This window comes from Sorex araneus, chromosome 6, assembly GCF_027595985.1.
Source record: "Sorex araneus isolate mSorAra2 chromosome 6, mSorAra2.pri, whole genome shotgun sequence".
Classification (NCBI taxonomy): Eukaryota; Metazoa; Chordata; class Mammalia; order Eulipotyphla; family Soricidae; genus Sorex; species Sorex araneus.
Window position 1 is genome coordinate 59,311,797 of NC_073307.1, and position 21,373 is coordinate 59,333,169.

At 59.2% G+C, this 21,373-nt stretch overlaps 1 protein-coding gene and 1 long non-coding RNA gene across 4 annotated transcripts in view; one reads left to right on the forward strand and one right to left on the reverse strand.

Annotated features, from left to right (window-relative positions):
* Positions 1 to 292: 292 nt before the first annotated feature.
* Positions 293 to 21,373, reverse strand: part of AGBL1 (AGBL carboxypeptidase 1) — a 220,691-nt gene continuing 199,610 nt past the window's right edge. The window contains exon 24 of the mRNA XM_055143569.1: positions 293 to 1,375. Within this exon, the coding sequence (XP_054999544.1) occupies positions 1,213 to 1,375 (163 nt within the window). The 3' untranslated portion in view covers positions 293 to 1,212. The remainder of the gene's footprint in view (positions 1,376 to 21,373) is intronic.
* LOC129406104 (uncharacterized) lies at positions 7,069 to 10,358 on the forward strand. Of its 3 annotated transcripts, none has more exons than XR_008630798.1 (3): positions 7,069 to 7,441; positions 8,504 to 8,628; positions 9,567 to 10,358. It is a non-coding gene; the product is annotated as an uncharacterized LOC129406104 (long non-coding RNA). The 3 variants fall into 3 exon arrangements; XR_008630799.1 differs by lacking the exon at positions 7,069 to 7,441 and adding an exon at positions 7,456 to 7,648; XR_008630800.1 differs by lacking the exon at positions 7,069 to 7,441 and adding an exon at positions 8,112 to 8,276.

Sequence of the window (21,373 nt, forward strand, 5' to 3'; positions counted from 1 at the left end):
AGTTGCCACGACACCCCAAGCAGGGATAGCAGCTCCCCGCACGATAGCAGCCAGTCCTGCACCCCGAGACTTCTGAGTCCCGTCAGAGCCCAACTCAGCAGCAACGACCAGTTCCATGAGCCCCGCCCACCCCCTCAGTGGCTGGTGCCCACCTCACATCTCACATGACCTGAGGAACCACCAGCATCTGCTGACACCCCCGGCCCCAGCAGGGCTCCCCGAGTTACAGGCTTGGGACTCTCGGGAGCTGCTCAGACTCTTTATTTGGATGACAGCCATCGGCAGGGGAGTGCCCCAACCCTGCATCACCACTCTCGCCACTCTCCCACCGGGCTCCCTCAGATGGCGCAGACACAGCCAGCCAGCTGAGCGGTCAGTTAAGCACGTTTCAAATACAGAACACCAGAGTTTTTTCTCTCTCTCTGGCTGCTGACTGGGATGCAGGTGCAAAGGGCTGGTGCTTCAGCAGCCCCGCTTAGGCCCAGAGGAGAAATGGTATATATAGCCCAGTTCTGTGAAACAGCCTTGGCTGAGAGCTGGCCACCATCTACACAGGGCAGGCCAGGGGCGGCCCCCCGGGTGCAGCCGGTGGCACAGGGAGAGTGAGGGGACGGAAGAAAGGCAGGAGAGGAAGGACGGAGGGAAAAGTGAAGGAAAGGAAAGTAGGGAAGGGTGGGGAAGAGGCAACAGAGGGAGGGGGAAGGAGGTAAGACAGGGAGGAGTGGGAGAAGGGGAGAACAAAGAAGGGAGGAGATGGGCATCCTGTGTGCCCATGGCAGGGGCACGAGCTTTGGGGAGACCCAACCTCACAGTGCCCCCACCTTGCCTCCGCCCACATGGGGAAGGAGCAGCGCCCTCATTCAGGGGGGCCCGACCCCTCTCTCGCTCCTCGCCACGGACCCACGCCCTGGCCATGACTGGGGCAGCAGGGGGACGACCTGGGGCTCTGAGGAGCTACAAGGCCCAGGTGGGTACATGCTCGCATGAGGGATGCTTCATCCCTGCCGGGGTCTCCGCAGGCTGAGCTGCCCAGGGCAATCTCTCGGGCACACGCACCCAGAACCCACCAAAACACCTCTCGGAAAGTCTCTATGGGACGCAGCCCGGGGCAGGGCCGCACGCCAAGCTGCCGTGTCACCTGCAGTGGCCGCGAGTCTGGTGGCGACAGAGCCACGTGCCCGTGTCCAGGGTGCAGCCGGCCTAGGGGGCGGCTTAGCGGCCGGGCCCCGACTCCTCATCCTCAGGCCAGGCGCACGCCTGGATCTGCTGGTCCAGCTCCAAGAAGGTCTCCGGCTGGTCGGAGTCGCCGTCCGGGCCGTAGTCGATCTCCTCCGCGCAGGCAGGCTCGTCATCCAGGTCCAGGGTGTGGCCGCTGCTGCCGTGGCTTTGTGGAGACACAGAGAGAAGGGGGGAGGCAGGGAGAGGTGACAGGGATGAGGAGGGAAGAGAGAAGAGAGACGTCACCCTCGGGAAGGCTGTCCCCACCGTGGACACTGCCACGGGCCCACGTCCCCAACTGCCAGTTTTCCCCTTGGGAGGAAAGGAGATGTGGGCTGCCGTGGCCACTGACCTGGCCTCTCGGCATGTGACCCCAGCTGGGGCTGGGGGGGGGACCAGAGAGGGTCAGAGGGCATGTCAGCGGCACCCAGGACAGTGCTGGGCTTAGAACTTGGGCGTGAGAAGACTCGGTTCTGGAGCCTCTGCTTTCCTCTGCTGGTGCCGCAAGCCCAGGCAGAGTTCCCCGCAGTGGACAAGGCCCCGGGGCCCGCAGGCAGCTCCCCAAGTGGACGAGGGTCCACGGGCCCACAGCACCAGTGGCACCCACAGCGTCTGGACATGACCCCCGTTCTCATGCTGTGGGCCTGTCCCCAGTGCCCGTCTTCCTCCAGCTTATTCCCGCGTGGGTGACAGGCCAAGGAAGGGCCCGTAGGGCGCCGACGTGGGCAGGACCCACGGCAAGGACAGCTCTTCCTGGGAAGGTGCCACTGTCTGACCAGTCCCAAGGACGGGAGCATCGAGGGCAAACCCTGAGGGCTGTGGCCGGGATCTGGGATCCTCAGGGGATCTCTTGGCTCACCCGCCTTCCCGGGATGGTGAGAGTGTGGCGCTGCATCCGCGGGGCAGACTGACGGGCCCCCGGGAAATGGACAGGCCCCCAGTGCAGTGTGGGGCACCCCCAGGATGCAGAGGCAGCCTGTAGGACACTGGGTGCCAGGGTGCCCATCCAGGCTGTGTCCCAGGGCCATGAGGGCAGCTGTGGGACCCCACCCCCGCCCCTGGGACCCCCCACCCTGCTCTGCAGTGATGCGCCATGTAGAGCCACAGATGAACATCTACAGGCCCGGAAGACTCAGTGGCCCAAGCCCGGGCTACACGCTGGGGACTGGACACAGAGGAGTGGACAGAGAACAGTCCCCAGTGCTGGGGATATCGGACTCGTCCATAGTCTGGTGGCGGCCAGAGCTGTGTAAGCCGCCTTGGGCTCCTTAAAGATCCAGCTGGAACAGCAGAGCGTGGAGACAAGCGAGGAGGAGACTCAGGGCCACACCAGATGCTTCCACGGAAACATCAGCTCCCAAGGACACTGGGCAGGCACGCACAGGAAACCCAGAGCCAGCATGAATAAAGAGCCGTACGGGTGGGGGGATGCAGCGAAGACCAGGCTGGAAACGGACAGAGCTCCCATTGGGGGGGGGAGGGTGGGCCACGGGCAGGCCACGGCGGCAGTGTCTCGAGTGAAACGGGTTCCACACTCCCAAAGAGGGGGGATGGGCCCCCACAAACCTCCCAACACAGCCCTCAGCGGGAGCGAGCCCGCAAAGCTCATGCAATATGAAATACATCATTTGAATAGCACAATAACTAATAAGGAGCTTGAATGAATAATTTAGAATTCTCAAAAATGAAGTGTCTAGGCTCAGATATTTTTCCCTGGAAATCTTGTCCCAAAGATGAAAGAAGAATCCACTGTTCCGGAAAGGAAGAGGGGGGGCGGGAATGCTGCCATTCACTTTGTAAGCCAAGTGGTCCCTGAAACTGATGGGAATCCGGGGTGCGGGCACAGCAGCCCATGCCCTGCGGCGACATCCATCAGGGGCACAAATGTGACATCTTAACAAGCTATTAACAAATGAACGTCAGCATTACTAAAAATTACATTCTACATCCCAAGTGGGGCTTATCCAGAGATGCAGAAGTGGCTCACGATTCAAAAACCGGTGATTACAATCTACGATATTAATGAGCTAAGGAAGAAAAATAAATCACGTGATAAATGGTTTCTGCATTAAAGGCATTCAACAAAATTCAGCACGGAAGAGGGGCAGGGGAGGGCGGGCTCCGGTGGCTGAGAATTTAGAGGACATGGCAAATAGCCGTGTGTCTGCGTGGTGAGAGCGTGGTGTGTGTACGTGTTTGTGTGTCTGAGGGGTGTATGTGTGTATGTGCGTGTGTTTTATTCCCAAACCTTCAACTTGATCTATGGCCTAGAGCAGCTGCGAAGGTGAGCTGGATTTAATATACACATCTGAGGTACATCTATGAGATATATTTAGATATAAAAATGAAATAGTTAAGTAATTTTAACATCTGAAAAATCTCTAGCTGCTCCCTTTCAGCAGATACAGAAATAGGATCAAAAGAAAACCAAAATTAATTCTAAAAATAAATGAAAAGCCATTTAAAATATTCTATGTAAGCTTTTAAATCATTTTGATCATTTCAGAGTGCAGAGCAGAGCCCAACCAAATTTTTGAATCTCCTATTGTTTCAGAACGGTGGGGAATATTTCCCCCAGTTGTGATTGCCTGGGTTAGGGAAAAAAAAATGTTGCCTGAAATTACTCCCTCGAATGACTCTTTTTAACTTTTATTAGTGGTTTCCATTTACACAGCAACACTAATGAATACCTCCGGGCAACTGCCCGGGGAAGGATGACAACTACCTATTGTGTGATAATATAGGAGGGTAGTATTTGCCAAGTCACTGGCCACGTATTGAGAAACAAAGTAACCCACGACACTGGAAACGAAGATTCTTACTCCTCCAGAAATGAAACACAGACGCCAACTGGTAGGGGCAATGACTCGTCCGCGGGGAAGTGCCCCTTTCAACCTGAGAGGTACCACTCACTGGCGGGCACGCATGGGCAGGAGCGCCCAGGCGGGACGCGGTGACCAGGGCCCTTCGTTCCTGGCTGCCTGGGCCTCTCCCTCCGCTAAGCGGCATGGGGAAACTCTCGACTGGCTAGAACTGTCTCTGCCCAAAGCACTGCCCCTGGGTGGCCGTGCTGGGTCAAAGCAGAACCAGAGCACACAGCCGCACACGCACTGCAATGGCCGAGGCCTGTGGAGACCCCAGCTGCCCACAGATGCCCCTGGGAAGAGTGCTCAGAGTCTGGCTACGTACGGCCGGAGCCATAGCACACAGGGACAGCGCTCACCTTGCATGCGGCTGACCCGGGTTCGAGCCCTGGCATCCCGTATGGTCCCCTGAGCACCACCAGGAGTAATTTCTGAGTGCAGAGTAATTCCTGAGTGCAGAGCCAAGAGTAAACCCTGCACATCGCTGTGTGTGGCCCAAAAGCAACACAAAAAGACTGTCTATACCTGTGGAATTAGACGGGGCTGGAAGAAATTATGAGATTTTTGCCTTTGGCTGCATCACGGCTGTTCCTCGGAGGGGCACCAGCAACATGAACCAGAGGGAGAAAGACAGATACTAAGTGATCTCATTCATGTTTGGCTTATAGGGAAATCAAAGGAACAGAAAAAAAAAACCCAAAAACCCTCAGGCTCAACGTGGGGCATTTGCCTTCCACACGCCTGACATGGGTTCAATCCCCGGCACCCCAAGTGGTCCCTGAGCCTGCCAGGAGTGATTCCCAAGCCCAGGGCCAGGAGTAGGCGCTGAGCACTGCTGGGTGTGGCCCTCAAACAAACAGAATTCCCCCCCAGAACTGAGATCTCAAGCCAGCTGGGGGGAGGTTGAGAAGGGGCCAGCGGGGGTGCGACTGAATGGGGCAGAATCAGAAAGTACTCAAAATTAGCAATGTTCACCCATTTCTGCACCACCTTTTGTAAAAATAAGTATTTAGACATAGTAAGGGCTTAGTTAAGCAACCAGTTATTAATATATTTGGTGCATTTTAAAAATATTTCTTTCATTGTCTGCAGAGATTTTTGAAGATATCAATAACCAATATTGTAAACCACAATGCCCAAGAGAAAGAGAGAGATAGGGAGAGAGAGAGAGAGAAGAGAGAGAGGGAAAGAGAGAGACAGAGAGAGAGAGAGAGAGGGAGAGAGAGAGAGGTACCTGCCATACTGCCATAGAGGCAGGTGGGGGGTGATGGGAGGGAACCTGGGACACTGGTGCCGGGAAATAGACACTGGTGGAGGGATGGGTGTTGGAATATTGTAGCACTGTAGCACTGTCATCCCTTTGTTCACTGATTTGCTCGAGTGGGCACCAGTAATGTCTCCATTGTGAGACTTGTTACTGTTTTGGGGATATTGAATTCGACACGGGTAGCTTGCCAGGCTCTGCCGTGCGGGCGGGATACTCTCAGTAGCTTGACGGGCTCTCCGAGAGGGGCGGAGGAATCGAACCCAGGTTGCATGCAAGGCAAACACCCTACCCTCTGTGCTATCCCTCCAGTCTACTACAATATTCTAATAATGAACAGAGATAAGGGTCTTATCTCACAGTGACTCAGTAAAAAGGTTTAAAAAAACTTCACAATAAAAACAAAAAGATACACAAACCAGATTCATGAAATGTTTCAGCAGAGAAGTCATAATCAGCTCATGTGAAACAGGAGAACTGAGCTATGGGAAGAGACAGGAACACACAAGTGACGCTGTCGATTATTTTTGAGTGAATCCCTTAGCCAGCCCTACAACTCTGGAGAGAGAAAATGGTTTTGGTTTTGCTTGGGGTCACACCTGGCAGTGCTCTGGAGTGACTCCTGGTGGTGTGTCCGGCATCTCGGGGGCCCCAGAGATGCCGGGTTTGAGCCTGGGCGGGCCGCAGGCAAGGCAAACGCCCTCCCCCCTGTGCTAGGGCTCTGGCCGAGGGATAGGTTTTCAGGTGCAACTGAGAGGCATAACCAATCACAGAGCACGGAACTGGATTTTAGAACTTACAAGAAAGAGTGAGGAAGGGGTCCTGGCTCTGGGTTTTGAACCCTTTAGAGCCACTCTCCCAGCACGGAGCAGTCGGAGATTCGGGGCGCGGAGGACCCCTCTGGGGACGGGCGGTCTGCAAACATGTGGGCTGCAGGGCGCTGCCTGCCCTTAGCTTCCAGCCTCATCTCCCACGAGCACAAAAATTTAATTACAAGTGACTTGAAAATGTTAAGGAGATGCATTATAGAAGTATTAAGAGAAAACATCATTGTGGTTTTATATCACTGAGTTTTTCCTAAACGTGACACTAAAGACAGTCTGACTGCTAAGACAATTTTGAAGAAAGCTTTTGCACATAAACTAGAAATGAGACTCAAGACTCACTAAAGCAGCTGAAAGACCTATAATAGCCGAGACTATTTTTTTGTTGTTTTTTTTGCATATCGCATAGTTATAATTTTCTATCAGACTTAACAGAATTCTACAATGTAGCCTTCACTGGTGAAAAAGGAAGAAATGAGAAAGTTTGTAAATGAGGACCACGGGGACAAAAATATTAGCGAAAATCAGCCCGGCCCTGAGAAGGGGTGCTTCCGGTCAGGTTCTGGGTGTCGCTCTTCAGACACGGAGAAAGGGGGTGGGGTGGGGCCCGTCTCTGAGGGACGGGCGTGTCCATCTCCCACCCAGCCCTCGGGTGTGCAGCTGCTCAAACTGGCTCGGCGGGCCTGGAGGGAAGGGGGACCCCCCAAGAGCCCGAAGGGTGCTGTGGTGGGGGATGTGCTTCCCACTCGCTCCCCCTCACGACTCGCTGCCAGCCGAGCATGGAAACAGCAAGGTCTGCCCACCCACTGCCCCCAGTGCCCACATCCAACAGTGCTCCCTCGTTCCCAGCTGCCCCCTCTCAGCACTCACTGCACCTTCTGGGGGCGCCCGGAGGGAGAGGCAGGCAGGAGAAGAGGACCAGTGTCCTGGCCCTGGACACAGCAGCTAACTCGGGACGAGTGGCAGAAGGCGGCACACAACCCACCACTGCACATGCCGACATGACAGAGAGAAGAAAACGCGAGTCACAGACGGCGATATTTCACGAGGCGGCCGGGGGCGGGAAGACAGGAACATCCCGTGTTTGCGGGGCGCCGGGACGAAACAGTCTCCCCCGGAAGTGAGCTGGGTGGACTGCAGGTCCCTCCAGAGTGAAGATGGGTGCCCCCATCCGGCCCCACACGGACACGCACGTGCCCAGACAGAGACGCGTTTGTGATGTGTTCCTGGCTTCGCGCGGCCGCCGGGGAGTGGGAGCAGCGCCACGCCCGGTGAGCGTCAGAAGGATGGGGATGGGAGATGGAGACGCAGCGCTGGGGAGGCGGCACCAGGGGCAAAGCCGAGGGAGGAGGACGAGCAGCGTCCGCCCCGCGCCCCTGCGGCACAGACAGGAGGACAGGCAGCTCTGAGCACGGCAAACCCTGGGCCTGGGGTTGTGCCACGCGGGTGACTGAGCAAAGGGGGAGTGAGAGGAGCAGGTGAGGTGAACCCCTAAGTCACGGGGACAGTGGGTGTCGGGCACTTTGGGGGACAGGGTGAGGCGAGATCACTGTGTGTATGTCAATGCCGCTGCAGACATATGACCCAAATGGTTGTTTAAAATGTAAACATGGGGGCTGGAGCAATAGTACAAGAGGTAGGCGTTTATCTCGCATGTGACTGACCTGGGTTCAATTCTCAGCATCCCATATGGTCCCCTGAGCACTGCCAGGAGTAATTCCTGAGTGCAAAGCTAGGAGTAACCCCTGTGCATTGCCGGGTGTGACCCAAAAGGCAAAAAAAAAAAAGGTAAACGTGATGGGACAGCTGAAGAGCGTGGTTTCGCAGCTCCAGAACTGAAGGACGAGAGAGAGAGAGAGAGAGAGAGAGAGAGAGAGAGAGAGAGAGAGAGAGAGAGAGAGAGAGAGAGAGAGAGAGAGAGAGTAGGGTTTTAAAGGCGAAGAGTAGAAACACAGCATCGGAGAGTCAAGAAGAACAAGCAGGGGGCCTATGAGAGCTGATTCGGTCCTAAACACCAGGACAGGTACCAATTAAGGGCAGATTCCGGAAACAGGGCACAGGACCCCAGCTGATGTCAGGGCCCCCGTGTAGAGAGCAGAGGAGCAGGTGAGTGCATCTGCGAGGCGACTCTGTGAATCCGAAATTACTCTGCTTTGAAAATTTTTTCAATTTTAAAGTGTTTAAAAAGCAATAAAAGTGTCAAAGCCAACCAGAATAAAAGGCATCAGTGTCCAGCGATGCCAAGGGAAAACATTTTCCAGGCTGCAATTACACCCTAAAGACAAGAGTCTAAACTTAATTTCTTTTGAGTGAAAGTGAAATGTTTTTCCCAGACCAGACCAGACTGTGTATGCCAAGCGTGTCGGCCTATACTGAAGTCTGTACTTGGGGAAGAAGGAAATTGCGCCCAGAGGAAGAAATCAGATTGCAGGAAATCATTTTGTGGGGAAATGACCAGGTATGTGAGGTGAGTTGGCTGGAGCTCAGGTCCAGCCAAGTTGGGGTGTCGAACGCTCTGCTCAGGGCTGGGTGGGGGGGGCAGGATTCACATGTGTCACATGGTGCCATTCGCACTGGTTTGAGGCGATGATTCTAAAATGATTTTCATCTAAGAAGGTAAGAGTGGGGCGGGCAAAAGGAGAAAGATAGATGGGAAGGGAAGCCTGAGAAGTGAACTGGTAATGTAGGAAGAAGGGGTAGACAGAAAAAAGATAAAGAGATGAAAGGAGGGGAGGGGTGGGAGGGACAGAAGGGGAAGAAAGGGGGAGGAAGAAAAGAGGGAAGAAGAAGGGACAGAAGGAAGGGGAGACAGGAAGGAAGGGGTAAGAAGGCACAGAAGGAATGAAGGATGGGTAGGGCAAAGGAAAAGGAGAAGGGGTGAAAGAGACATAACAGGGGAGCAGGAACAATAAGGGGTGTGGGAGGGCAGAGGGAGGAGGAAGGAGAAATATAAAAGGGTGGGGAAGAAGATTGCAGAGCCCCCAAAGTTTTTTTGGGGGGCCGCACCCGGTGGTGCTCAGTGAACCCTACTGGGTACCAGGACTGAACCCAGGCCAGCCGCCTGCAAGGCCAGCACAGTCCCGCCCTGTCCTGCTGCTCCGGCCCCCAGGGCTGACCCAAGTGAATTCCCACCCACCCCCCGTCCTCCCCACAGCATCCAGAGAGGAACACGGGGAGGCGGCCCCATGGGGGTCACCCACGTCATCCTCAGCCCAGCCCGCAAGCAAAGCCACTCAACCTCTCTCCCCAGCCAGCCTGTACACAGCAATTTGCAACTTTATGATGTGATAAATAGAATTTCTTTGTTTTGATTTTCTATTTGCATATTTATTGAGATATGACGATCTTAATTAGTTCTGCTTTTTTTGTTTTGTTTGTTTGCATGGTTGGGAAAAGACTGCTTTCTCGAGTGCAGAAGAATTCTGCCTGCTCGCACGGAGGGCCCAGCCCGCACGCGGCTCTGGGTGCGGCTCAGGAGCACGGCCCGCCTGGCTGCTAGGACGCGGCAGGAACGCCCGGGTCAGGGCCCGGGAGCCCGGCGGCTCTTCCCAGGAGCTCGGAAACCCAGACAAAACCACACGCCTCAGGGTCGCTCAGGATCACAGACGCCTGTTCTCACCCCCAGGGGCGTGAGTGGACACAGCGGCTGGCCACCCCAGAAACCAGCCAAGCGAGGACCGAGGTCACGGTGTTCCGTCTGTCTGTCCCGCAGTGCCCTGAACTCCGGGCCTCACACCGCGCTCTCCTCACGCAGGGCTGGTGTTGGGGGCACCGGGACCAGGTCTCGTTGTTAGCTGCCGCCCGGCTGCCTCCCGGTCAGCGAGGGTGCAGCAGCTCTGCACTGGACACGTCCCCGAGCTGAGTGTCCGTGCATCACCAAAGAAGAGGAGAAAATTAAGGGTCAGTGAAACCCTGTGTGCCCGTCTCTCCGCCAAGCTGTTCTGTGGCGGCTGGCACACAGGCCTGCGCGTCTCCTGCTCGCCGGAGGAGCCCCGAGCAAGGCGCAGGCCACCCGGGCCGCTGCTCTGTCCCAGGGCACCACCCCAGCGGGCAGCAGAGGCTCTCAGACCTCTCCCGCTCCCGGCCACGAGGAATCAGGGCTGCCAGCGAGGGAGGTCAGGAGGGTGATAGCGGCCCAAGGGAAGCTCGTCCCCACACTTACATGCACGGATGGGCACAGGAGGGACAGCGCAGGGGTGACGGGGTGACGGGGATGGGGGAGAGAGTGTGGGGGATAATGGAGAGGGGATGACGGGGTGTGGGGAGACAGTGTGGGGTGAAAGAGTGTGTGAGAGAATACAGGGGTGGCAGGGTGTGGGGTGTGGGGGTGACAGGGTGTTGAGGTGACAGGGTGTGGGGTGCAGGGGTGTGGGGGTGACAGGGTGCAGGGGTGACGGGGTGTGGGGGTGACAGGGTGTGGGGGTGATGGGGTGTGGGGGTGACAAGGGTATGGGGGTGACAAAGGTGTGGGGGTGACAGGTTTCAAGGATGTGGGGGTGACAGGGTGCAGGGGTGATGGGGTGTGGGGTGACACGGTGAAGGTGTGACAGGGTGTGGGGGTGACACGGTGCAGGGTTGACAGGGTGTAGGGGTGACAGGGTGCAGGGTTGATGGGGTGTAGGGGTGACAGGGGGCAGGGTGATGGGGTGTAGGAGAGAGTGTGGGGGTGACAGGGTGCAGGGGTGATGGGATGGGGGATGACAGGGTGATGGGATGTGGGGTGACAGGGTATGGGGTGACGGTGTGGGGGGAGTGTGGGGTGACAGGGTGTGGGGTGACGGGGTGTGGGGTGACGGTGTGGGGGGAGTGTAGGGTGACGGGGTGTGGGGGGAGTGTGGGGTGATGGGGTGTGGGGTGACGGGGTGTGGGAGAGAGTGGGTGATGGTTCCTGACCCCCTGGTGCACGCACAGGAGCCTGCTTCACTCCCTTGCCCTGACATGGTCCCCCTCAGGCCCACCCAGTGATCCCCAAGCTCTGAGCACCACCGTGTGGCACCCGCCCCCTCCCCCCACCAGAACAAATGCCAGCATGGCCTGGGTCCTTGCTGAGCTGGAGGACAGTTCGTCTATGTCTGCTTTCCGGGGGGTTGCGCAAAGCCCCACGGGTACTGTCCCTAACCCCAGCTGGAGACGCTTGTAGCTTGTCTCACCCCTGCACCAGCCTGCACCAGCCCAGCCTGCACTCCACTCTTTCCAGACAGTGCTCTCCCTGGACAGTGCTCGCTTCTCTCCTGCTCTCCCCGGACAGTGCTCCTTTCTCTCTGCGTGTTCTGGGCAGTGTTCGCCCTTCGTGGCTCACTGAGGACATGTGAATAACAGTGCCTGAGTCGCCGGCGGGGAACAACGGAGCAAACCCGGGAAGCTGTAGGGCCGGGAGAGTGGGGGGAATGGAAGCTGGAAATGCAAACAAGGCCAGAAGCTGGCGCGGGGAGCCCGTGCAGGCAGCACCACTGCAGCGACCCCTGAACACCAGTGGGGGAAACGCCCACGCCAGAAGGTTCTGACACGCCCCAGAACACACCCCTGGGGCAGCCACTGGGAAACGCCCCTTTCGCAGAGGCGACAAGCCCCCCACTCTCTCCCGCCCCAGCAAACTCCATTTCCCAGCCAGAGAGACCGTGCCGGGGTAAGCCCAGGCTCGCTCGGGGCCCTGAGCACTGCTGGGGATGGCCCCCCACCAAAATAACCACCCACGTCACGTCCCGGCCCTTTCACCACCGCCCTCCTCCCCAGAGCTGCTGCCTCAGGCACGTGGCCCCCGGGCCCACCGTGGCCGGTGAGATCCATAAGAGAACCACCCGCTCACATCTCGGCCCCGGGTGGCCGCCCAGCGCGGTCAGCACCTTCTCGGCTCGGCTCTCACCTGGCTCCGCGACAAGGCGGCGTGCCGTAGTGGCCTGCTTCCCCGCACAGCACCGGCCCAAACCCCCGCGCCCCTCCCCACCCGCCCCTGCACGAAGGACATCTGTACCTTAAGGCCATGCCTACACACAGTGCCCCCTCGGCCCTGAGAGAGACGCCCTTGGGGTCCACTTGGAACCACCTGGTCTCGTAAGAGGCCCCCCTCAGCCCGCCCACGGAACACGCTGTGTCAGACCCCCTCTCAGCACCGGCCTCCGAGCAGGGCGCCCGCTGACGTGTGGGCTCGCCCCGGCCCCCCAGGAAAGAGAAGATGGGGCTGGGGGACGGGAAGAGGGTCCCCCTGCAAGAGAGTGCCCCCCACCATTTGGAAGCAGCAGCTGTGGAACTACCAGTGAGGGCCCCGCTGTCCAGGGTCCCCTGCAGAAACCCCAAGCTCTTTGCCTGTCCCGGGAGGTGGTTCTGTGCGGCCGCAGCCCTGGCCAAACAGGTGCTTGTGGGGGCAACAGGCAGGGCCTGATGTGGAGCGTGCGCAGTGACCCCTCGAGGGCCCGGGGAGGAGCCAGCACCCAGCTTCTGGAGAACCCCGTTATCTCTGGGGCCTCCCGATCCTGTATTTGCAGCACGTTCTGGTTTCAGATAAGAGGATTTTGTCCAGGGCACACACAGTCTGAAGGAATTCTTTACATGGCCTCTTTGGTTGTCGGAACAAAATCCGAACCTTCCGTTTCAGGAGGCTCGGAGAGAGAGAGACTTCAGCTTCAGAAGCGGGCGGTGCCGCCTGCCTCAGAACAGGAGGGCGCGGGTGACCACCGGAGACCAACACAGCTTTCCTGATCTCAAAACTGGAACTTCCCTTTGACCTGCAGAGTGCGTGCCGACCACGCCGCCTTCCTTGCCACTTCTGTGCAGTTGCTACTCTGTGTTTATAAGCGTGGTTCTGTGCCCTGGCCTATTACCATTAGACATGAGCACTTGAGTGTTAGAGGTTGGATTTTTTTTTTTTAATGGAGCGCTGTATTAAACAATAATATTCGTCACTGTTAATGAGGGTGCAATTTTGGGTGTTATTTAAAAACCTTAGTGCAACACCGGTATTTTCTCCTAGAATAGAGCAGAGATTAAATAGTGCAAAAATCAACCACGGAGTGACCTGGCATTGGCGTGAGCTCCCTTGGCTTCCCGTCCCAGGTACCAGGCAGGCTCTTGGACCAGGAAAAGGCGGTGGAGAATTTTGACCTTATAGACTGTCACCAGTGGAAGAAAAATGCAGAAACGTCTTTGTAGAGAAAAGGAGAAATCGGAGAGGGGTGGGGAGACAGTAAGGGGCCCATTCCTGCCAGGGTCAGCCGTCACCTGAGGTTCCCCGGCACTCACTGCTGGGTGAGGATCCGGGGACCCCATGGCCAGGTCGCCCACATAATACCAGCCTCTCCGGGGTTCACAGAGACCCAAAAGCGGCATCCCCAAATCTGAGTGCCCACGGCACCTCTGGGCTGGACGCTGTGGGTGTCTCATGCGGGCACCCTCGGCAGCCCAGGACAGCACAAAGGACACATGTGGAAAACTGTCCTTCCATAGAGCCACAGGAAGGAGCTAGCCTGGAGGAGCATGGACGAAAGGTGGACAGGAAGGTGACCCTGCATAGGGGCGGCCCCTGCTGACCCCTCTCCCTCTGCTGGACCCCAAACCCTACACGACCTGCCAGAAGCAGACAGAGGGGTCAGCATGGGCCTCGGGGCCCACTCAGCAGCACTCGGGCCTGCTGGCCCCTGTGGCTGTGTACGTCCACATCACAGAACCAAGGGAGGCCTGAGGGCGGGGATAAGGCCGTCTCCAGCCTGGCTCAGGGAGCTCCACCCCAGCTGTCATGGGGGGGTCCTGGGAGCCCCCTGCTAAGTCTTGAGCCTTCGAATGCCATGGCCGACACCCTGGACAGAAGTCAGGACTCAATGTCTTACACAGCCATCGACTCCGCTCCTGGGAAACCGAGTCACATCCTCAGCCCAAGGGCTCCAGCAGGTGCAAGGGGGCAGCAAGAGGAAGGGGGTCTCACTCCCCACCCCGGTGCTTCATCACCAGTGTCCAGCAGACGCGCATGTGGACACAGATGGTCCTGGAACAGCCGAATGAGGCAGGGACTCGGGCAAGACGCAGACCCAAGACTCTGCACCGGCTCCGCAGGAGGGCGGGGCTCCCACAGAAAGGCCCCGCAGGTGCCAGTGGGAGAGAAGCGCCCTCCCCCCCGACACACGCGCTCAGGATGAAGCCAGGCCCTGCATCTCCAGGGTCCCCTGATGGCTGCGGCCCTGTCCCCCACACAGTGGTGGGGTGGGGTTCCCCCAGAGACCTGCTGTGACTGCTGGCCGGGGTGAGCCCCGCCCGCAGGGACAGAAGCCAGACTTGTCCCGAGGCACGGGGATTCTCTAGCATTTCTAGAGAGCACCGAACAAAGGCGACCCCCGGCATGTTCTTCCACGGCGCAGTGGGGGCCCAGATGCTGCTGGCCCTCGGCAGGACCCTGCGGGTCTGCTGCAGAGCTGGCAGGTGGGGCCCAGCAGGGCGAGAGCTGCCCACAGCCCCCCCCCCCCCGGGGCGGAGCTTGCAGACACAGTCACTCCCGCACACCGTGGAACGTCCTCGCCCCGTGCGGATGCTGACGGAGACCGGGAGTCACAGGAATCAGAACTCAGAGACTCGCAGACGCCCGCCCAGTGCTGGGGCTCAGGCCTCCACCAGGGGCAGCGGCAGGACTGGCCTGGCCTGACCACCACGGGGTCTTTTAGACCTTTGCAGGAGAGAGAAGCGGGCTTGGCTTCTCGGACCCCCACTTCCCTGCCCCTGCTCTGGGTCATGTCCACTAATCCAGTTCCCTCTGCTTCCCTGCCACTGTAGCCCCCTGGCCTTCAGACGCCAACTTGTACCCGCACAGTCCCACACAGAATCAGCCCGGCCACCACCCTGATCTGCCACCTTTGGACACCTGCATGCTGGCCCTGGCCTGTGGCCCCATGGTGGAGCCCGCACCCTGCCCCCACCCCCACCCTGACGCTGGCTGCTGGGTTCAAGCCAGGTTCGGGCGTTTCTCTCTCCAGTTTTCAGTGTCTGCCCCCCCCCCCCACACACACACCAAGCAAAGACCCCTTGAAGGGCAAATGCTGTAATGCAAAGCCCCAGCCACAAAATGCCACGAGATGTCGTGCACATGTGGTCAGTCTGGGCATGTTTGTTTTCCATTGGGGTGGGGGGGCGGGGGGACAGACAGGCGGGAAAACTCCTGTTTATGCTTTTTTTTTCTTTTTTGACTATTGACACACCCCAAATCCTTCACTCCTGGCCGCCCCATAATGCCCCAGCCAAAGGCAGGAAAACCTCACCTGCCCGCAGTGGGCATGGGGGGAAGTGGGGGGACAGGACTGCAGCCCGGTCTGGCCTCGGGGCGGCCACAGAGCACTCCCCACTGCCGAGCGTGGAGACAGGCTTCAGCCACCAGCTGGGCGTGCAGGCGCTTGTCTCTGCAGCGCAGCGGCCAACGTGGCTGGTCCACGTGCCCCAGCCACTCCCCCGTCGGAGCAGGGCTGCAGCTGGAGACTGGGAGGAGGAGAGGACGGTGGCCCGCAGCTCGGGCAGCCTGGGGACACCAGTGGGAAGAGCAGCATGGGGGCCCGTGCTGGGCCGTGCACTAGCCTCGTCCCCCCGGCTGACGAGCTGGCTCCCCGAGGCCGCCGGGTGGAGGTTGCAGACCGACTGCATGTCAGGTGGGAGAGGGAAGGGAAGGGGGGCAGCGGGGCGGGCATGTTTGCTGTGGGAAAGGACCAAGCAGATGAACTCTCAGCCCAGGGCGGTTCATCAGCTCTGTGGCCTTGGGGAAGACCCCTCCCGCCTGCCCCAGCACCTCTTCCCGCCTCCTTGACACCCGCCCGGAGGGGAAACGGGGCCTGGAGTCGGCGACATGCAGTTCTGTCAGGAGCCTGCCCGTGAAAAGTCTGCTGCAGTCAAGTGGCACGCTGCATGGCATGGTGAAACCCACCGTGCCCAGTGTCGGCCCACAGCGGCCGCCCGTGCTCTCCAACCTCGGTGGGCCGCAGTGGAGCCTGGAGCCCACTGACACCCCAGTCGCGGCTATCCGGGGAGGGTGGAGGCGGCGTGGCCCGGGGGTAGCTGCTGCTGGTGGTGGACAGCCCTGAGCAGACACGTGGCTCCGGCCACACTGGGGGTGGATTCTCCCGCCGAGGAGAGGGCGTGACTGCTCAGGCACATGCCGAGGGCCCACACAGACGCCCCGAGACCCCACCATGAGTGTCTCCGGCAGGAGGAATCTTTCCCTCTCCCAGCTGCAGCCCTGCTGCAGGGACGCCAGGCTGTGGCCGTCCCACTGTGTGTGGGGGGGCAGCGGGGAAGGTTCCGGCCTCTCCACCATCCGTCTCCGGGGGCTGACCCTGGGTTCCCCCAGTTGTTGTGGCCCTCAGCGGTGACCTGTGTTTGGGGGTCGGGAAGAACAGGGCAGGGGGGGGAGTGAACCCAGATGTGGAGCCCGTGACCCGCCCGGCCCACGGCCCTGGCATCTGGCCCATGAGGGAAGGGCAGACGGAGCTGGAGGGAGCAGCATTTGATAAAGTTATGTTTAAATCAGGGTTTTTGCTCTAATTACACTACATTTAAATAAATGGTGATTGATGTGCAATTAGGCTGCATTATATCGCCAGCACCGGGTCCCGGCAGCTGCCGCTTCCTGCCTCTCTCTGCGGCCTGGGACGCCGGGGGGCGGAGGGGAGGCACCCTTGCATCTCGGGAATACGGTGCCCAGGCCCCCCACTGCACCCCGGTGCCCGCCTTGATACCAGCAGTCAGGGTCAGCACTCACCTCCTGCAGAGAAATGGAGGCGGGAGGGCACGGGGGCTGAGCTGAGCAGCTGCGGCCCCAGGGGCCACTCCCTGTGTGCTGGGCCACGGGCAGGAGCCAGGAGAGCAGAGGGGCTGAGAGAGAACCAGTGCAAACAGGGGCAGCCCGGGGCTTGGAGGAGATGGGCAGGGGATCTGGGCACTTCCTGGGGCCTGCCAGGAAAGGGGGGGCCAGGCAGGAGCTCGGGCACGTGAGGGCACACCTGTGCAGGTGGGTGGGGAGGAGAGGAAGGGGTGGGGGCCTGGGCGTGAGGGGGAAGTGCCCCCAACCCCGGGGCTGCTCGTCTGGGGCTCAGAGCTCCGCCTGGCCCTGCTCCCTGCCGGAAGGGCCCGGCCCTCCCCGACGGCTGCCTCCTGCAGGAGCCCTCGGCCCCCGGGCTCACACACCTCCACAGCCGCGTCCACCAAGTCTCTCGGCGCTCAGGCAAGGAGGGCGTCCACCCCACCCCGGGGCGCGTGAGGGCACTGACCCTCACACAGCCCAGCAGCAGCAAAGGATGGCGAACCCGCTGGGCTGGGCCGGGGCTGGAGAGACATCTCCCGGCCGTGGGGCAGTGCGGGTGGACAGTGCCCAAGAGGGCTCAGGAGGCCCCGCCCTCCACATGGAGCGTCTCACCCGGATTTCCTGACACAGACGTTCCCCAGCAGCAGAGACACACGGACTGAGCGGGATGGAAGGATCTGGGAGAAGATGCTGGCGGGGGGTGGGGGGTGGTCAGGGGTGCTCGGAGCCCCCAGGGCAGAGCAGAGCCAGTGACCATGTGGCCCACAGCCCGCAGGAGCCCCCTCCCCCACCCTTCCCCTCTCGTCTTTCCTCTCTCTCAGTTCTACTCGGGGTGTGGGTGTCATTCCCCATGACTCTCGCCCACTGGGACCTGGGATCGGCCCCCGGCCGGGCTCCTTAGCCCTGGCCCCTCTCTCCCACCCTGCTTTTCTCTTAAATACAGCAGCTGAAGGTGCACAGGCGATGCTCTGAGTGTGTGTGTGTGTGTGTGTGTGTGTGTGTGTGTGTGTGTGTGTGTGTGGTGGGGGTGACGGAGGCTGGGGGCTGGGCAGTAGAGATGGGGGCGCGGAAGAGGGCACTGGAACCCAGGCCTTCACAGGCCACCCGCTGGAAAGCAGCGTGGAGCTGAGGCAGGCTGCGGGCCGAGCACGTCCAGGCTCTGCTGTGCAGGCAACCCCCCTGGCAGGGAACAGTAACCCAAAGCCTGAGGGACCCAGAGGAGGGAGGACAAGGATCCAGTTCACACAGCCCGAAGGCCAGGCTGCGGGAGGGCAGAGCAGAAACAAACGGCACGCACAGGCACCCCAGACTCCCAGGACCACATCACTGCTCTCACCAGGGGCCAGAGAGATAGTCCGAGGGGTAGGGCACCTGCCTGGCATGTGGCCAACCAGGGTTCTATCCCCGGCATGCCCTGTGGTGCCCCCACCCAGGAATGATTCCTGGGTGCAGAGCCAGGTGTGAGCCCGGAGCGGCCCTGGGTGTGGGCCGCCAACAGACAGAAACTCCTAAGCAAGACACCCTCTTCCCCCAGGAGGCCCACCTTAGCCGCGAAGGGGCAAATGGGTCCCAGTTAAACAAGAGGGCGGCTGACAGGCGGGCACAGCACAGAGCCCCTACCGAACGCCAGGGGCCTCAACGAGGGGTTCGGAATGGTGACACCACGATCGAAGCACAGGGAAGAAGCATTAGTCACACACGGACGTACACAGCAGGGCGGGCACAACAGAATGGAAGGAGGGAGGGGGTGGGGGTGCAAAGGGACCCCCAGTGATGCCCGGAACATGATTCCTTCCTCCCCAGTGAGAAGTAAGACTGGACAGTGACAGGAGGCTGGCAGCCGCACCGTCCCCCGGGCCGCAGGCGCAGGGCCGTGTCCAGAGGGCTGTGAGCATCCTTTAGGAAAGACCCCAGTCTGGTCCCTGGAACGTGTGTCAGCACCTTCACAGGGGATGGAGGTCTCCAGGTCATCCGAGCAGAAGGGCGTCAGGAATCTGAATGGGGGGGCGGTGGTTCACTAAATATTTGGAAATTTCAGAGGCTCGAATCTGAAGACTCACGGTCCAGACGAAATACAAGAAACGTTTAGAAAACTCCCCCTGCTGTGACCCAGGCACAGGCAGGTGTGCAGAGGCTTCCGCTGATGTCATGCTATTGGACAGAGCGCAAGGCCCTGGGGAAGGGCTCCCGGGGCGTCTGGTCAAACGAGGTGCCCAGAGGCAGCAGGTGGGTCCGACAGACCAGTCCACAGACACACAGAACTCACTCTGCACCCACACCACGCATGACAGGCACCTCGCCCCCAACCTCTCGGACCCGAGAGGACGCACGAGACCGTGCTCAGGATTTGGGCAGGCAAACGCTCTCAGCAACAATGCTACACACGCTTGAGGCTCCCACATTGATTTGACTCTTCTTTTCAGAGAAAAAAAAATACCGGTGCCTCTCTGGAAATCTCACCTTTTCAAATGAACAAGATAGTGGTCACAAGCAGAGTGACCACTCCTCCCGCCCCAGTAGTAGTTGAAGCTACTCTAGTGCCCCCCTGCCCCAACTGGATTGCTCCAGAGCACCCTGGGGTCCACGGCCAAGAGAACAAAGACATAAGGGGGCTGGAGCGATAGCACAGTGGGTAGGGCATTTGCCGTGCAAGAGGCTGACACGGGTTTGATTCTCAGCATCCCATATGGTCCCCTGAGCACCACCAGGAGGAATTCCTAAGTGCAGAGCCAGGAGTAACCCCTGAGCATTGCCGGGTGTGACCCAAAAAGCTAAAAAAAAAAAAAAGAAACAGAAAAAGAAAAAGAACAAAGACATAAAAATACAGGTCACAGACGGGAGGCGGGATTTGGGAGCTGTCCCGTACAGACCCAGGAATATAAAAGAATCCCCCAAACTGGTATGTGGATGGAAAATGGCCTGGGTGAAGAACAGGCCCCCGAGGTGGACATCTGCACACTGTCCCAACATGGACAGCTGTGCACGAGCCCCTGACATGGACATCTGTCACGGGCCCCTGAGGTGGACATCTCACCAGTGTGACCTGTCATCCCGTCTCTGGTGCTAAGGAACATGGGGGCTGTTGGAACCCAGTGGTGTGGGGGTGGGTGTGGGTCGGTCCAGGAAGTGGTTAGCCATCCTGTGGGAGGGCTGTGGGTTCACAAGGCTGGACGTGCAGGAGCCCACCCATGCGGCACCCCGGGCCCCGCCACCGCCTTTGTCACACCTGAGCTCCCCGGAGCAGCCACCTGACCAGCACCCCAGAGAACAGCTCGGCCCTGGCTGGTCCCACTCTCTCGCCTGACCCCAGTGACCTTTGCCACGCTCAGCCCACCTTCACGAACCCACCCCAAGTCCGGGATGGCTCAGAGCACAAATCTGGGGGCCAGGGGATGGGCAGATGCACTTTTACCGGGCACAGAGCTCTGAGGCATTTTGTCCAAGGAAGGCGGCGGCAAAAACCCTCCAGGAAGCGTTTCCCCAAGAAGCAGAGAGAGAGAAGCCTCCTGAACCAGCCCCGCCCCCGCTCAGGCAGTTTGAGGAACCTTTGAGAAGCAGCCCAGCCTGCAGCCGGGCGCCGATCTGTCACTCTGTCGCTGGCAGACAGGGTGCAAGTTCATCACCTCCCCCGGTCCTGACAAGCAAGAAAAGGCGATGGGGCGGGATGCTCGGCCCCACCTCCGCGTCCAGATAAAGGGAAGGGGATGGTTCCAGAACCCGCAGCGTCACGCCTTTGTCCTTGTCACCGGCTCTGCTCCAGCTCGGCGGGGGGTGATCAATAATTGTTCACTGAGCATAGTATTGAATACATTTTCTGAAGAAAGAGACGTCCCGTCCTTAATAACTGAAGTTGAAGGACAACAGCTGCTAAAATTGGACTCAAGAGGAACCGAGGGAGAAAAAAATCCCACAGATTCAGAAGAAGGGAGGCAGCTGGGGAGCCGGTGAGAAGGGAGGGTGGACGAGGGAGGGAGGGAGGTAGGAGAGAAGGAAGGAAGGAAGGAAGGAAGGAAGGAAGGAAGGAAGGAAGGAAGGAAGGAAGAAAGGAAGGAAGGAAGGAAGGAAGGAAGGAAGGAAGGAAGGAAGGAAGGAAGGAAGGAAGGAAGGAAGGAAGGAAGGAAGGAAGGAAGGAAGGAAGTAGGGAAGGGAAGACGGGAGCACCGTGACCGGTGTGGGAACAGCTGTTCATCGTGGCAAATGTGGACAGCTCTAGGGTCCTCTCTGTCCTTCTCGTCCAGTCCTACTGGACACCATCAGAGGTGGCCAGAGGATTGGGTTTAGATCCAGGAGCTCTGCCGCCTGGTCAGTGCCAGGCCATTAGTCTCAGTTAGCCTGGGGCCAGTTTCTAGGGTGGCCTGGTGGGGGGCAGATTTTCCAGAAGGATCTCGGCCCTGTGCAGAGACGCAGAACACCCCAGTGGGCTTGTCCCAGGACGGCC